Below are 15,720 nucleotides of genomic sequence, written 5' to 3'. Positions count from 1 at the left end.
ATTATGGACTGAGAGAAAATTTTTGGTGAATATTTAGCATTATGTTCTGATAAAATCTTTCAGAAATTAGTGTTTTAGTATAGATTCATGGTCATTCTTTTGGTAGATTTGGAGAAGTGTAGATTTATGACAACTTCAGGAAGGAATTCACGTTTATGTCTGAACATCAGGGGTTGATAGCAACTCTTTTTTTAGATCCAATAGCACTTCATTTCCAGAAACATCTCTTTTGTGGATTTTTATTGTAACAGACTGCTCAGCTGATACAAATCACAACAGACAAATTACAAAAGATATTGCAGGAAGAATGGATATCTTTAATTTATCTGTAATACACAACGCGAAAATATCATAGTCCTTACCTAAGAAAGTGATATTTGAAAACTTTCATTAATGCTTGGTGTTATGAAAGAAACCAGAAAATGTAATGCACCTTATTTCACTCAGCTATACAGTTCCTTTGGAAAAATACAGATTTTGCAACGCTGCAATGTTACCATTTTACAGAATTTACTGTATTTCCCTTGAGTACTATTAATGATAGGGAAGTCAAACTACTAAGGTGAGATACTACCTAATGGCATTATATTCATACCACCTTTCATAGACATCTGACAATTGTTTCAACAGACACACATGTAAATATATAACCACTTTCTGTTAGACATGAAAATAAGTGACATATGTACCCTATGGAACAGCTAGCATGCTGTAGGCTTTATTCCCTTTTTGTATGTATCATTTTACCTAATTAGGCCACAGGTACAAATTCTATCATCACAGAATACTAGGAGAATTGCCTGTTCATTTGTTTTCATGTTATCTGCAGTGTTTGTGTATTTAGATAATATTTTTGTGTACAGTTTTTTTCTTCTCAGGGCATGGCTGCACAACCGTAAGGACTTTTTACTTGTAAGACTCCATATAATTGTGTTCCAGATTGTATAGTGATGAAACTACGTATGAACTCAGTATTACAGAAACATAGTGAACTGTAGCTAAATGTAGTTTATGCAAAACTACAGGGATCTTGTATTCGATTTTTGTCAAGATTTTATTTAGTAGACTAATTTCACAATTATGAATTTCCTTAAGAATCACGTGGCTGTGGCCAGTTTAAGGGCAGTACTTTGCTTATACAAGCTAAGAAAAACAACAAAAGACTTCACTGAGACTAGTAACTTATATGTCGATATGGAGCAGGAGTTTCAGCCATTACACAGAAATGCTGACACGCAAAATACAAATTGTAAAGAGAGACATTTGAAGGCACTTGATAAGGTGAACAGATGGCTGTAGTCATACACAGCTAATAATAACTGATCACTGATGCGTAGAATATTATGAATACAGGTTCTTAAAGAACAACTGAAAATTATTGCTTCATTTGTTTTTGATATCTAAATTTGAAATCAGACGATAAGCCAGATTTAACTTACCAGAAGGCCGAGTGTTGCCAGGAAGGCGAACGCCACGAAAGTCTTCATTGTTGTTGTCTGGGGAGAGAGAAAGCAGAGAAGAATACAGAACCATAGCGCTAGCTCAATTTATACTCGAAATTAATGTCGCTGCAATCACAACGGTCCAATAGAAATCACCTTAGATAATTTGACATTCACTTATCATGTCTCGTCACTATCGTAATCTGTACATGATAATCGGGTGTCTGGTTTAAGATTTCTTTACGATTGTGCGTAATCTTTAATTACATATCTTGTATTTTGAGTTTACTGATAACAGTAAATTGATCCTATTTTGACAAAGGAGATTGTGGAACAATATGGGAAATACCACACAGAGCGACCTTTAATTTGCAAAATTCCAAGTAGTGTAGTACAGAATGACGTATTAAGACTGTCCTAAAAATAGAGCAAGATGTAAGAAGGTTGAAACATGGGTAATTTTACGTATGGTGTAACAATTTAGGGGACTTTGCTCTCGTTCACTTATAAATATTGAAGGTCACAAGGCTTACAGGAAAAACACATTTCACAAAAAAAGGTTACATTTTCCTTTCCAGTGTTCATTTAAAAATGTCGCTCCTTTAAATATATAGTGACTAAGGACTACTTACAGGACACTGTCACCTTGAAGGACACCCCATCAAACTTGAGAGTGGTGTCAAGAAGGAAATGAAACAGCCACACATATCCCGTGTGAATGTGAGGCCTTAGCTATTTAAGATTATGTCACTTGGGTCAATACTTTATGGAACCAAATGACTATTTCGACGCCCCCACGTACAAATCCTGCGCTTCGAATGCTGAGGGGATAATCAAAAAGGGAAGCACAATAGATCACTGTAGGTCGCGGTGCAAGGGCCGAGAAGGCCCACCCCTTACACATACATTCATTCATTCAGGGGTCAAGAAGCGCATATAAATACACATAAGTTTTCATACAAAGTTTCGCAGTACTGCTATCCGATTTTAACCAAAATTAGGCTGTGTCAATAAAATTTAGTACAATTCTCCACAGCAAAACTTCAAGAAATCCCGTTAAACTGTCCTCGAATTGTTGCATGAGGACTGACATTAAATTAGTTTTGGGGTCACGCGGTAGCGTAGTTCGTTGAGGCACAACGCTACAAGCCGGAAGGTTTCGGGTTAGATTCCCGATGAGGTCATCGGAATTTTCAGTCGACATTTCCAGCCGCACTATGGCCCTGGAGTTGACTCAGCCTCTAACGGAAATGAGCTCCAGGAATCTTCCTGTGGATAAAGGGTGGCGTCACGTTTTTCTCATCATCCCTTATAGTTCATACAGCATCATTAAATAAAATAACGAAATAATGTAGGATTTGAGGCGTCCACAGCGGTGGTTATGTATAGTTCTGTCTTCTGGAACATAACAACGGATTACTCGGCGTGGTACGCTAGACGATAGAACTCTTCATTGCATAAAAACGCATACCCAGGGCCGGTGTGAGGGCATAGATACCTAGGACGTCACGATTTTAGGGACAAGACATTTTAGAAATTCTTAAATTCTAATTTATGATTAATGGAAATTAATTTCTGCTGATAGTTTGTTCATATCGTGACCTTCAATTAAATTAACACCAATCTAAACTTTTCTTGTAAGAATATAAATAAAGCTCATTTAATAATCAGCACATCATTAACCGTTATCATCATGATGTGTGGAAATTTATTGTCATTAATTATGACGAAGTTATGATAAAGTTTGTTATTAATTGAGAGGTGCAATGGGGTTCTTTATGTCGGCCCTGAAAATATCCTTATATACAGCAGGCTCAGGCTTGTTCTGTCTTTACATAGCCCGGCAAGCAATTATGACTTTCTTGCAGACGATGTAGAGTTTGCATTTACGAACAGGAACAGAAGATATCAGCAAATAGGAAATTAGGCTTTAGCCGGTACACTCAAAAAGCCACACAAAATTGGTTTTCCACTTTATTTATTATTAAACTATTCTTAATAGACGTCACACAGACAATATACAATGATATAATTATATGCCATTACCTGGTTTCGACCTTCACATCAAAATATTTAACATCCAGTTCTCCAAAGGCATCCCAGTGCGCATGCGGGAAAATACGAGTATACTAATCACAGGATAATTAGTATAACGCTACAAGGCTGAAGACAGAAAGAAGATACCCTGAGTGGGAATGGATCCATATTAGGGCAGCTAAATCGAAGTGACGTAGTTTATATGTTACGGGATTTTCCTGATGATGACCTAAGTAAAGGTCGAAACATGTAGCATACACCAGCTTACAATGATTGAGTAGAGATACCACAACATCTATTCTGTTTCCACCTTGAAGACACCCTCCTTTATATTGTGTTGACGGCGTAATTCACATAATTTATGGACTCTGTTCACAGTCTAAGAGACTACTTTTCAGAAAGAGGATGTTTCCATCCTCAGGTGAAAAAGTGGGAATGTGCCTATTCAGTTTGCTCGGTTAGGTAGAGCTAATCCCATTCAGTGGACAAGTCTAGTTTCTGAAACATGGCGCCCAGTTCGGAATGCTAGACAACTTACGGAGTCACAATATTCAATAACACCAAGATTGTCAGAACTCCTTGGAGATATTGCCAGAGCTTGAGATGTCAGATACTGGGTTTTCACCAATTAGCCTTGGGTTTAATCCCAGATTACTTTGTATGTGATTTGTGAAGTGGTGCTCGTGCAAGGTTGGCTCAAGTTCCTTCGTTTTCCCCCTCCTAATCTTAATTTTATCATTGCTCCATACCCACTTGTCAAACGGTTTTCTGAATTATCACGTAAATTTCATCCACCTCTGGCGTCGAAATCCGACCTTCGAATTAGACTTAACGCTAAAAATTTTCGGACTTACTAATCAAAAATCGAATTCCGGACTTGAGATACCCAGCATACTGACTTAATGATCACTGGCCCTGACAACAGTCAGTGCAGGGTTAATAAATCTTACTGGTTGCAAGCTCTACAGTGAGGACGAAAGAGCTGCAGAGCAACCCAGCTAAGTCAGCTTCTTTATAGAGCCCAAGACACCCGGGGCCACACTTCTGGAGTCCTCTCCCAAATGGAGGTGCTCCCAAAAGCTTCCGTAACAAGAGTCCTCCTGTCTGAATTCGACGAGGGGCTCCATATATCGGGATTTGTTAAAATGTCGATTCAATTGTTTATTATGCATGTAAATGCTGTCGTGGTTCAAATCTTAACTATATACGATAGATGGTAAAATATTGTGACATGACGCCTGGAAGCCAGAGTAGACGTTTATTGTTAGCCAATGACTCCGTAAACAGGTTCCCGCTCCAACTCTTTGACCTTGAAGATGTAGGCAGTAGGTTTGTTCAAAATGTCAGTGAATATTTAACAAAGTACATGATATGGCATCCCAGGATACAGCACTCTTCATAGTTACTGCAGTGAGAACGTCAAACCCGACATAGATTTACTTTCCTTGTGTTCAGTGCGTTACCTGTACTTATATGCAAATTATAACATGTAGGGAGTACACATTTACAAAAATAATGAACATTGTATTTTTGAACGGTTTTATTCAGCAGTACATTTACATATTCATCATGGCATGGTCTTGCTTATGACAAACAGCAGTATTCATTTTCCATCATCAAAATGGACTGCATCAATCACTGTATTTGAATACCAGTTTTTTCCTCAATCCAATCCAGATAACTGGTGATTCTGGTGAAAGCAACAGGGTACCCCCTCTCACAGCCAAGTATATGACCAAAAGACACAATGCCAACTTCAGTGTAACGACCATCATCTTCCTGGAATACCAATGGGCCCCCACTGTCACCCTGAAACAAGACACAAATGTCAGCAGGCAATAATAAGGTGGGAAAAGTAAGATATTAGTAGACAAACAGCAGCTGAGATGAGATGCTTAAGAAATATGTAGCAAGAAAACATGATGAGAAAGAAAAAGAAATGAACAAGATGTTCTGGGAAGAACTGATGGCCTACTTTCCTTTAACATGACGTGGACAGCATGGAAAATGATGGTTCATATGATTCTTCGCTGTTACACATACAGTCACACAGACTGATGGGAGGGACTTCTGAACTATACCGCTGAGATGGGATCAGATGCCATTATGTACATACCAAGTTTCATAAAGACTGGTTCAGGCATTCAAAAGTTGATAGAAGGAATTCACAGACACACAGATAGCATGGTTGTCTCACAGGCCTACTTTTGTTTTGTTTTTTTTAAATAAGGAAGAGGGCAGAATTGAAAGATAAAGACTCGCCTATTACGCGAGCGCTACGTTACCGCCACGTGCCGCTGGGGAGGTAGGGGTCCTCCGTTGCACAACGTGTCACAGTATATTGGCTTGTAAATAATAACAGAACAAGATGGCAAGGGCATATATTAAGAATTAACAAAGAGAATCTTGAGGAAGTTTTAGCACATGAAAATAAAAAGAAAATGCCCTGCAGGAAGACAAAGATCAGGATGGAAACTGGTTAAGGAATATGTCATACAGAAGGAAGGAGGATTATGGGAGGAAATTTAGGAGAATCTCTGGGAAGAGAGAGAGATGTAGAACCTTGGTTGTTAGGGAGCATACACAAGAATGAAAGTGTCAAAGGGAGAAAATTGTCGAACTTTAATTAATTTAGAGTTATGTCTTCTGGGATATGACACCATAATTCACTGAAGAATAGCTAACGTTTCAGAGGAATGAATCGCCTCCATCTTCAGGGTCGAAGCATAAGACAAGCAAAGAGACCAATATAAAACAGAGCTCAAGTTGTTCCCTGCTTCATGCTGTTTCCTTGTTTGTCTTATTCCACTGACATGTCGGTTATTTTTTGAAGGACTATGTGGCGTTACATCCCACAAGACAAAACTCTTCATGATCATTGCTGTGAAAACCTCAGATCTCTCAGTAATTACACTATGTTAACAAGTAAAAAGAAAACATAATTGTAAATAGAATATAAGTGATGAAATTTGACAATATACTTGTTTTAATTTCTTGCATGTGGTGATGTTAATGTTATTTATTTGAGATGTGATGCAGTGATGAAAAACTCAATTTTAAAATCATCATTTTTACCATTTTCAGCAATATTCATAATACGTAATACTAAATTTACAGTCTTGTAATGTTTGTCTGATTTTAAAACAAGTTTGAATTGAAGACAGCAGTCTTCTGGGATGTGACACCGTGTATATGTGGTGTTAACCTACGTTTTGGAGGAACATATCGCCTCCATCTTCAGGCTAGAAGGTAAAATAAGAACTGCAGTCTGCTTGTACCAGTTCTCATGGTCTCTTCGTTTGCGGATTTCTTATTTTTCCTTCTACCCTGAAGATGGAGGCGATACGTTCCTCCGAAACGTCGGTTAACACCACATCTACATGGTGCCACATCCCAGAAGACTGCTTTCTTCATAGTCACCGCTGTGAAAACCTCAAATCTTACGAAGTTTGAATTTGTTGACTAATGTTAGTAAACTGCCCAATATCAAATTTTCATAAAATCTTTTATGTGATACACAAGTTGTTTCATGTCCACATACAGAGGGACATAGCAGAATGAACAGATGCTTTAGAGGGTTAGGAATGCAACTGAAAAAAATGAGCAACTCTGTTGTTTACAGATTCATGAGGAATTAATTATGATACATCAGTCTGGTGATCATGAAATACTCACATTACAAGGGCTTTTCAAATCACCTGTTGAGACACATATCTTGGTGTCTGTTATGAGTTCGCCAAAAACTTCTTGGCATACACTATTGGTTATTACTGACAAATCTACATACTGGAGTGTACTGGAAATTTCTGAACAGTCTGAAAAAATAGAGACATTTATATGTACAGTGGAATCATCATTTATTTTATTTATATATTTATTGTCCAGTTTTAGGGGTTTCCCACATATAACATTCAATTTCACTGATCCCAAATCAGTAATCTCAGTGTAATTTCTTCCACTTATGTTTTTCCTCAGTTGAGTGTTCATATCAACTGCTCCTTGACAAAAATTTTAACAGGGATTTTGCTACATTTAATTTGTCATAAGAAAGTTGCTCAAACGCTTTCTGAACCAAAGTATTTCCAGCCTTACTGCATTTTCTCTTACTTTGAAATCAACCAAGTACTGGGTCAGAAATGAAGTCCCAAATTAAAGACTGAGAAGATATTAATGTGTTACAAGATCAGGACTATCATATGCTTCTGGGGGCAGTGACAGGTGGGAATGAAGCAATGGCAGATTGATGATCAGCAGCGGAAAATGTAAGTTAACTGAGAGAAAACCCTGCTTCTTAATCACTTTCTCTCTCACAAAAAATAACACAAAATCTCACAGAATGAACTCAGGGTTCCATGGTGAGAATCCAGTGTCAAACTGCCTGAAGTATGGTTCAGTCCACTGCAGTACACAAACTTGTTTCTAGATATATGGCACCACAAATGTGTCCTGCCAAAATCTGAACTACCCACTCACATCCTGAACTGGAAATTACCAACCTTTTTATTAGCTTACATTTCAGAATGCAAAAATAACTTATAATTTAATAGTCATTTTTGTGTCTGCTTGCTTCATAGTGTGTAACTGGATTAGGCTTGCTTCAAGCTCAATTCTTGGATAATGGTTCAGCTGAACTGATGTGAATGGATTCCTGCACACCCTTGATGATAGAGCATCTTTCTCTGTAACTCTCAATGTTATTTGTATGGTAAAATAAAAATTATTTTTAAGAAACCTGAATATTCATTACCACATTGAAACACTTACTGTATCCTGAGATAATATAACAAGGATCACAGTCTATTTATTCAAGTCCTATGTTAATATTATCATTCCATCTACATCTAGGACACCAAGCATGGTGGTTCAAGCAGTAATGGTCTTCACTTGTATTTGGGTAATGCCCAGTTCAGTTCTTGGCTGCGACACTGGCTATGCTGAATGAGGATTTTCATGGTTACCCTTATTGCCTCCAGGCAAATGCTGGGGTAGTAATTCAAGTAAGGCCATAATGGCTTCCTTCCTCATCCATTTCAATCCACTGTTCAATAACCATCCTACCATTTGACAATATATAATCTTAGATATTGACATTGTTAGAGCTGAAAGTTGGTGACAATGATATTATTATACAGCTATTGTGTTTCTGGACATTATCCACCATCCTATTTTTATTTACAACACACAATGTTTTGGAAGCTAGACTCCATCTCAATCTTTAAATGGAACCTACTCAGTTGGGCCCAACTCATAGAACTAGTCTAGTTTCTGAAACATTGCGCATTTTGAATATAAACAGGTTGAGGGATAATGTCTAGAAACACAATAGTTGTATTGAAAATGCTTTTGAGTAAATCATAAATAAGTATCACACATTTATGATAGCAAAGTGGTCTCATTTTGTGAGATATTTTATCAAAATTATGTTTGTTTATTGTTTCTTGGAGCATGTCACATATCATATCCAATTTTTTTTTTATTTAATCACCCTACCAATGATAAAGTCATCAACAGACATTGTGAAGCTGCCATGTACTTACCATCACAAATTATTCCCCACCCACTGCACCGAAGAGTTTCACCAACTAAGGTGTCATTGACTTGAGCGCGAGAAGGCAGTCTTGCCGGGAGGATATAAACTGAAACATTTCATACAATGGGACTAACAGTCAAGTTGCATTACATCACAATTGTGTTCATTTTCTTAAGTTGTAGGAAACATTTTCATGACAGAAGATACTGTAATTGAACAGAAATTAATGATATCATCTTTGTAAGTTTTGAGGTTTTCACGGCGATGACTATGAAGAAAGTCGTCTTGTGGGTTTTGGCGCTGTGTATTCTTCGTTTTGGCCATTCACCTGCTCCGAAGATTGAGGCGATACGTTCCTCCGAAACGTCGGCCAAAACGAAGAATACACGACGCCAAAACCCAGAAGACGACATTCTTTAATGATATCATCGTTCAAAAAAATATATTCTGATGAAAATAATTGTAATTAAATTATTAAGAAATATTAATTTACATACNTCGGTTAACACCACATATACACGGTGTCAAATCCCAGAAGACTGCTTTCTTCATAGTCACTGCCGTGAAAGCCTCAAATTTTACATACATACTGATATGTTTGGGTAAGAATGAGCTGGATGCCTGCATATGTGGAACCAACTAATTAGTTATAAATTGCTTTACTGAAGCATAAACATAACAGCAGTGAAGAGAAGGGTAAACAATTATGAACTTCAACAAAAATGAAAGTTATGAAATAAACGACGTCCTTATAAACTCAGATACAAGAAACAGTTAATGATAACAAATACATAAATGTACATCTCATATCATTTTTTTTTTAAATATTATAAAAAAATAGCTAGGTGGTACAGTGACAACAAATGTTTGAAAACTTTTGTACAGCTCCCTTAATAAGAATATTGACACACTTACGGGTAAAGTCTATCATCTGGGGTAGCTTGATGAGAGCAATATCGTTGTTGATGCGGGATGAATCATATTCTTCATGAATGAAACTAGTTCTTGATTGGAGTGTTCGAGAGCCAGGACTGAGAATATCCACTTGGCTGCTCCCCAGTGTCACGTCAAATGAAGTAAAATTGATACTGGTGAAACAACATAACATAAATATAAATCATGTTGGATTTGGAGTTCACACAATGGTGATTATTGAGCGTACTGTCTTCTGAGACATGATGTTATGTAGTCTGCTAGAAGTTCACTGTTTCAGAAGAACATGAGTAAAATTCTACTGGACGTCACAGTGTCAAATTCAAGAAAACAGTGTTTTTTTTATAATAAAGTATTTCAGAGGAATGCATTCATTTGTAGTGCAGTAGGGTTAGTTCTGAAGTTTTTTCTTTCTTCTCCCTTTGCGAGTACAACTGGCTAACTTCATGCAGTACAGCCATTTTTGTGAAGCTTATAGCTCCTCAGTTAAGAAATTTCAGACATTTTATGGAATATGGAAGTTCATTACCATACTCACAACAGCCTTCCACTGGTTCCTGCCCTGAGCCAGATGAATCCAGTCAAAACTCTGGTAATATTATCCTTACATCCATGTATCATACTTCTAAGTGATCTCTATTTTCCAAGTTTTATGATGCATTAATATTCTTCCTATGCATGCTGCATGCCCTGCCTATCTCATCCCTTTGATTACATCATCTTTACAGTATCTGATAAACAGCGCATACTGCAAGATATTAACTGCACTCTTCTCTCAAGTTTTCCATTTGTAGGTCTAATATTCTCCTCAGCACTCTGTCATTCACCATTTCTTGAAGTGGACTAAAGTCAAATATTGCACTACGAGATAATGGATGCTTGTTTGATGTCAGTTGAATATCACAGCAGTAGAGCTGAACATGCTCTACTATAATGTAAATAAAGTTGCATAGGAACTGAGGTTCTGACACCGGTGGTCATGAAGAGTTCTATCTTCTGTGATATAATGCCGTGTAGTCTGTTGAAAGTCATCCAGTTCTCAAGCTGGCTTCTTGCTCTGCTTATTCTTCAACCCTGAAGATGGAGGAGATATATAACCCCGAAATGCTGGCTGATTTTCAGAACACTACATGGCATTATATTCCAGAAGATACTACTCTTCATAAATAAAACTGTTTCAAGGATTACAACACCAATGATAATTCTTGCCACATTGTCTGAACATTTTGTATTATTAATTGTGGGCAAATTTTAAGAAAATTTCTGCTTTTGATTGGAAAGGAGACAGAATTTCTCATTGCATGGGGCACAGCTAAGTCTGGGTGGCCATGCTTGCATGTTATATTACTGAAACCAAGAACAAATTAATAGAAATGCTGTGCATTTCCCAGTGTTCTCTGTTCTTAAGAGTATAAAATGTGTTAAGAGACAGAGAAATTAATACCATAACAATTGTCAGTGTGAACGTTGTTTATGGGGGTATCAAAGGAAACAGAACTCACGCACAGTGTGCCGCAGTAAGAACCCAGTCATCAGAAATGAGGGAGCCACCACAGAAATAAGAGTTGTCAATTATAATGGCCACCTGCCAGGGGAATTGGCCATGCGTCGCAGTGTAGCCATTGGTGATATGAGGCTCTGCATCAAACACGTGGATTTTTCCAGTGAAATCTGAACAAAAAAAAATTCCCTAACATAAATTTCACAAAATTCTTCATCATAATGCACAAATTTACTCTATGCAAAACTACGTAATACACAGATATTGTTAAGAATCTGACTTTCCTCAAATAAGGTACTGGAGAGACGATGATGATTAAAATTTCCATTCAAGGTACGCTGTTGAGAGTACCCTCACTTTCTCAACTGTTGCCCGAAAGTTTGCAAAAAAAATTAAAGGCAAGGTAAAGTCACCGTGCTTAATTAAGAACCAAGTAGAAGCACAGATTCATGTATATATAACCTTGTCTGTATGTGGGGGAGGTAAGTGGTCAGCTTCATGATCCATCCACTTAAACCAAGGTAAAGAGCCCCCTGTATCCATTGGACAACAAGCTGTTTGGTCCCCATGGGCAGTCTTGAAGTTTTGAGCAAGAGAAGAATCTCTTGCTGCTGTCCAGAATCGAACCCTGATTCCCCAGTTGTTCAGCTCATACATTAGTCTCTCTACTGGTCTAGGTATCCCAGGTCTTGAAGCAGAATTTGAAACACAAAACTGTAGATCTAACATTAGATGACATAATGGAGAAGTATCCCAGAATAGATCACAACACTTTTATTTGATTAATCATACTGTGGCATGCAGACCCACTGTAAGGGGTTGAGTGACAAACACAGTTCCGTAGAGATGGGTGCTTGGAAACCAACTCATTATGGAACATGTTTCCTGGGATAAGAAAATGAAATATGTTTCCAGCACATCACTGTGTTATCAACAGGTGTTTCTGTGGATAATGATACGCTATAAAAGGCAGTTTTAAATCAAAATTGAGGCAGTCGTAGTTCAAGTCAGTCACAGACCAGATCAGAATACAGAGATAACAGACCACATCAGCATAGAGTGAGTCCTGGGCAGTCATTTACTGCAAGCTATTGTAATTGCTTGTGATTCTGAGTGAGTGTACAAGAAAGTGTTAATAAACCCAATCCTCCAATCCAAACCCCGTTATTATTAGTCACGACCATAAATATATGATTAACTATTATTCAACACTGCATAGTCTGAGCTAATGACTTGAGTATGTAACTTTGTGGAACAGAGAACAGTTACTCAGCCAGTCAAGACATTTACAGAATCTGAATATTCATCACCATGTTCACAAGAGCCAGTCAACCATCTCTCTCTCCTGAGCCAGATGAATCCAGGCCACATACTACAACTATACTTCTTTGAGATAAGTTTCAATATTAACTTTATATCTTTGTTCATGTCTTACACATTTTCATACCAGAAACTGTAGCATTTTTTCTATGGTATGCATACTACATGCCCAACTCATCTCATTCTCCTTGATTTGATGTAATAATTTTTTGCTGAGTACATTTTATAAAACTCCGTTTTATGCGACCTAGTTCGGACTCCTATTATATCCTCCCTTCTGGTTCAAATATTCTGCACAAAAGCCTATTCTGAAACACCCTCACTGAATTTTCTTGTAATGGGAGAGACCAAGTTTTACAACCAAGATGCAGGCATCATTAAAATAATCCATAAATAAATATAAAATATCACCTGTTTGGGGTTTGATGACATTACTGAATCCAGGGAGATGTTTGGGGCTTGGTGTACGTGCCCCCATGATAGTGTTCCAGTCTTCCGCAGTGTGTCTTGGGTCAACAGGCACCAGAATGTTAAGGGAATGGAGGTCTTCTGGTCTTGCCTGAGCCTGCTCAAGCAACATCGAGATCAATATGCAAGATTTGGTGTGACCCAGACGGTCACGAGGCACCCAATATACAATCATGTAAGGAACCTGCCATGTATACATGTATAGTTCCCAAATGTCTGACTTGTGACTTTACATTCCTGCTTGGTCCTGAGGTACATTTAATTCAGATGCAGATCTATTCACATTTTGCTATTTTCTGGGTTGTTACAGCGTTTAATCTCTTATATTTTCACAAATGTTTCGGAGTAAACTACTGCCTCCAACTTCAGAGTAAAAGTACATTTCCTTACATCGTCATTAGAAATTGAATATATTTTTGCAGGATTTTACGTTCTCTCACCTGAGACTACTATATTTTGGGCTGTGATGGCGGTGTTACACCCCAGAAGATAATATTGTTTACATTAAACTCAATTTTCAACATACCTTCATAACCAAAATTGACATACGTTGAACACAGAGAAGTTTTATTTTTCAAGGTTTTCTAGTCAATGTATGACGTATCCTCATACATATTTTAGATAGAGACTACTTAAAAGTTGTACTTTATTTTTTTTTTCTTCTGGGGGTGTTCAAAAACCAGCACCTCTTTTTCCTAATTTGAAAACAATTACATACATTAAATAACCCGTTTTGGGGGAACAATCCTGTATAAATTCAGTGGCATAATGTTCATACCAAATGTTATCAACATTAAGTAACTGTTTCTACAGCTGAAATAGGGACATGCGCGATTGTGGGTACATCCCCTTCCTCCCACAGAAAAAGATGAAAATCATTCGTGTGGCAACAATCACACAGCTGAAACGCGACGAGCGATATGCAGCCTTTCGATTTGTTTTCAACTGCCACTTCGTCTGCGATCGCAGACGTCCCTATTATTGATCCCACAATTCCAGTCTGGTAAGACGTAATCAGTCATTTTTGTGTCAAAGATGGTTCCCATTTCCCTCATATTTGAAAGTCATTCAGGCTCCTTGATCCTACCTTGTAGCTTATTTTGCTTAGAGGTAAATTCTGCTGCATATGGTCGAGGTAAAACCAAAACTGCTTTGACACGAGTGGCTAAAATGAGTTTCCAGTGATAGAACACAAATTTGGGCCCACTTCCAGCACTAAAATTGCTACTGAAATAAGGCTTATATGTAAGAAATATTAATTTTATATCCCAACTGATATCTTACCAGAAGACCGGAAGTTGCCACCAAAAATAGAACTTCGAATCCTTTCATTGTTGCTTTTCCTCAGGGAGACACTTCACTGGGCCAGTTTATATCGTAAACTAGTTTCATTTTACATCATTCATGGAATTATATTTGAGATAAACCTACCTACTTTCTTTTACTCTCCGTGGTGACGTTACTAATAAACAACAATACGTGCGTAATGTGAGAATATCATAAAAATTAGTTTAAGCTTTAACTACGAGATAAATGAGCCATAAAATAAATTCTGGTATCTCTAGAACATTTGGCTACTCGTATAAGGTAGGATCATGATTAATTAGGAAATCCATCTGATACGAAGCTAAGCTTTTCAAGTGAAACCGAAGCTTCTGTGTAATGCATGACGTATCGACTTTTAACAAATACTCGCATTTCTGTTTCGAGACTTACAGAGCGAATGAATCGGCAAGATATTTGACCTTTTTTTTTTTACGTTTTCAATTAATATTATTTTCAAATTTATACCTACAGTAAAAATGAAGACCAGTGATTTATGAAAAGTTACAAAGAGCACATTCATATCAAGATTACTGTTAAAGAAAGCAGTTTTCTGGGATTTGGCACCGTGTATATGTGGTGTTAACCGACGTTTCGGAGGAACGTATCGCCTCCATCTTCAGGATAGAAGGAAAAATATAAGAAATCCGCAAGCGAAGAGACCATGAGAACAAGTAAAAGCAGTTTTCCAACACCAATCTGCTTGTACCGGTTCTCACGGTCTCTTCGATTGCGGATTTTCTTATTTTTCTTTCTACCCTGAAGATGGAGGCGATACGACGTCGGTTAACACCACATCTACACGGTGCCACATCCCAGAAGACTGATTTCTTCATAGTCACCGCTATGAAAACCTCAAATCTTACATTCACACTCTGTTTCTGTCAGATGGAGGTAAGACATAAGAATTAGTGACAAAATTGTGTTCATATCTGACGGGAATTTCCATGTAGCTACTTAATCTTACCAGATGACTTACAGAATTAGTCTTTGTTGTTGGAATTCAGTGACAGTTTATCCCCATGAATGGAGATAAAGAAACATAAAATTATCTTTGGCCAGGGATTATATTAATCTTGGAATTCAATAAAACAAAACGGGTTTTCTTATGCTCCCAATTCTTTCAAATCTATTTGCACTGGTGACATATTCCAGTGCAGTTTCTC

The 15,720-nt window shown here is 37.5% G+C and overlaps 1 protein-coding gene across 1 annotated transcript in view; it reads right to left on the bottom strand.

Moving 5' to 3' along the window:
• The window catches only part of LOC111875114 (chymotrypsin BI), a 20,433-nt gene extending 5,818 nt beyond the window's left edge, over window positions 1-14,615 (bottom strand). The window contains exons 1-8 of the mRNA XM_023871178.2: window positions 14,516-14,615; window positions 13,175-13,328; window positions 11,445-11,613; window positions 9,925-10,097; window positions 9,017-9,115; window positions 7,155-7,294; window positions 5,119-5,288; window positions 4,430-4,461 (exon numbers count right to left, since the gene is read on the bottom strand). Of these exons, the coding sequence (XP_023726946.1) occupies window positions 4,430-4,461; window positions 5,119-5,288; window positions 7,155-7,294; window positions 9,017-9,115; window positions 9,925-10,097; window positions 11,445-11,613; window positions 13,175-13,328; window positions 14,516-14,563 (985 nt within the window). The 5' untranslated portion in view covers window positions 14,564-14,615. The remainder of the gene's footprint in view (window positions 1-4,429; window positions 4,462-5,118; window positions 5,289-7,154; window positions 7,295-9,016; window positions 9,116-9,924; window positions 10,098-11,444; window positions 11,614-13,174; window positions 13,329-14,515) is intronic.
• Window positions 14,616-15,720: the final 1,105 nt, after the last annotated feature.

This window comes from Cryptotermes secundus, unplaced genomic scaffold, assembly GCF_002891405.2.
Source record: "Cryptotermes secundus unplaced genomic scaffold, Csec_1.0 scaffold8069, whole genome shotgun sequence".
NCBI lineage: Eukaryota > Metazoa > Arthropoda > Insecta > Blattodea > Kalotermitidae > Cryptotermes > Cryptotermes secundus.
This window is presented reverse-complemented; position numbering and strand designations above follow the sequence as displayed.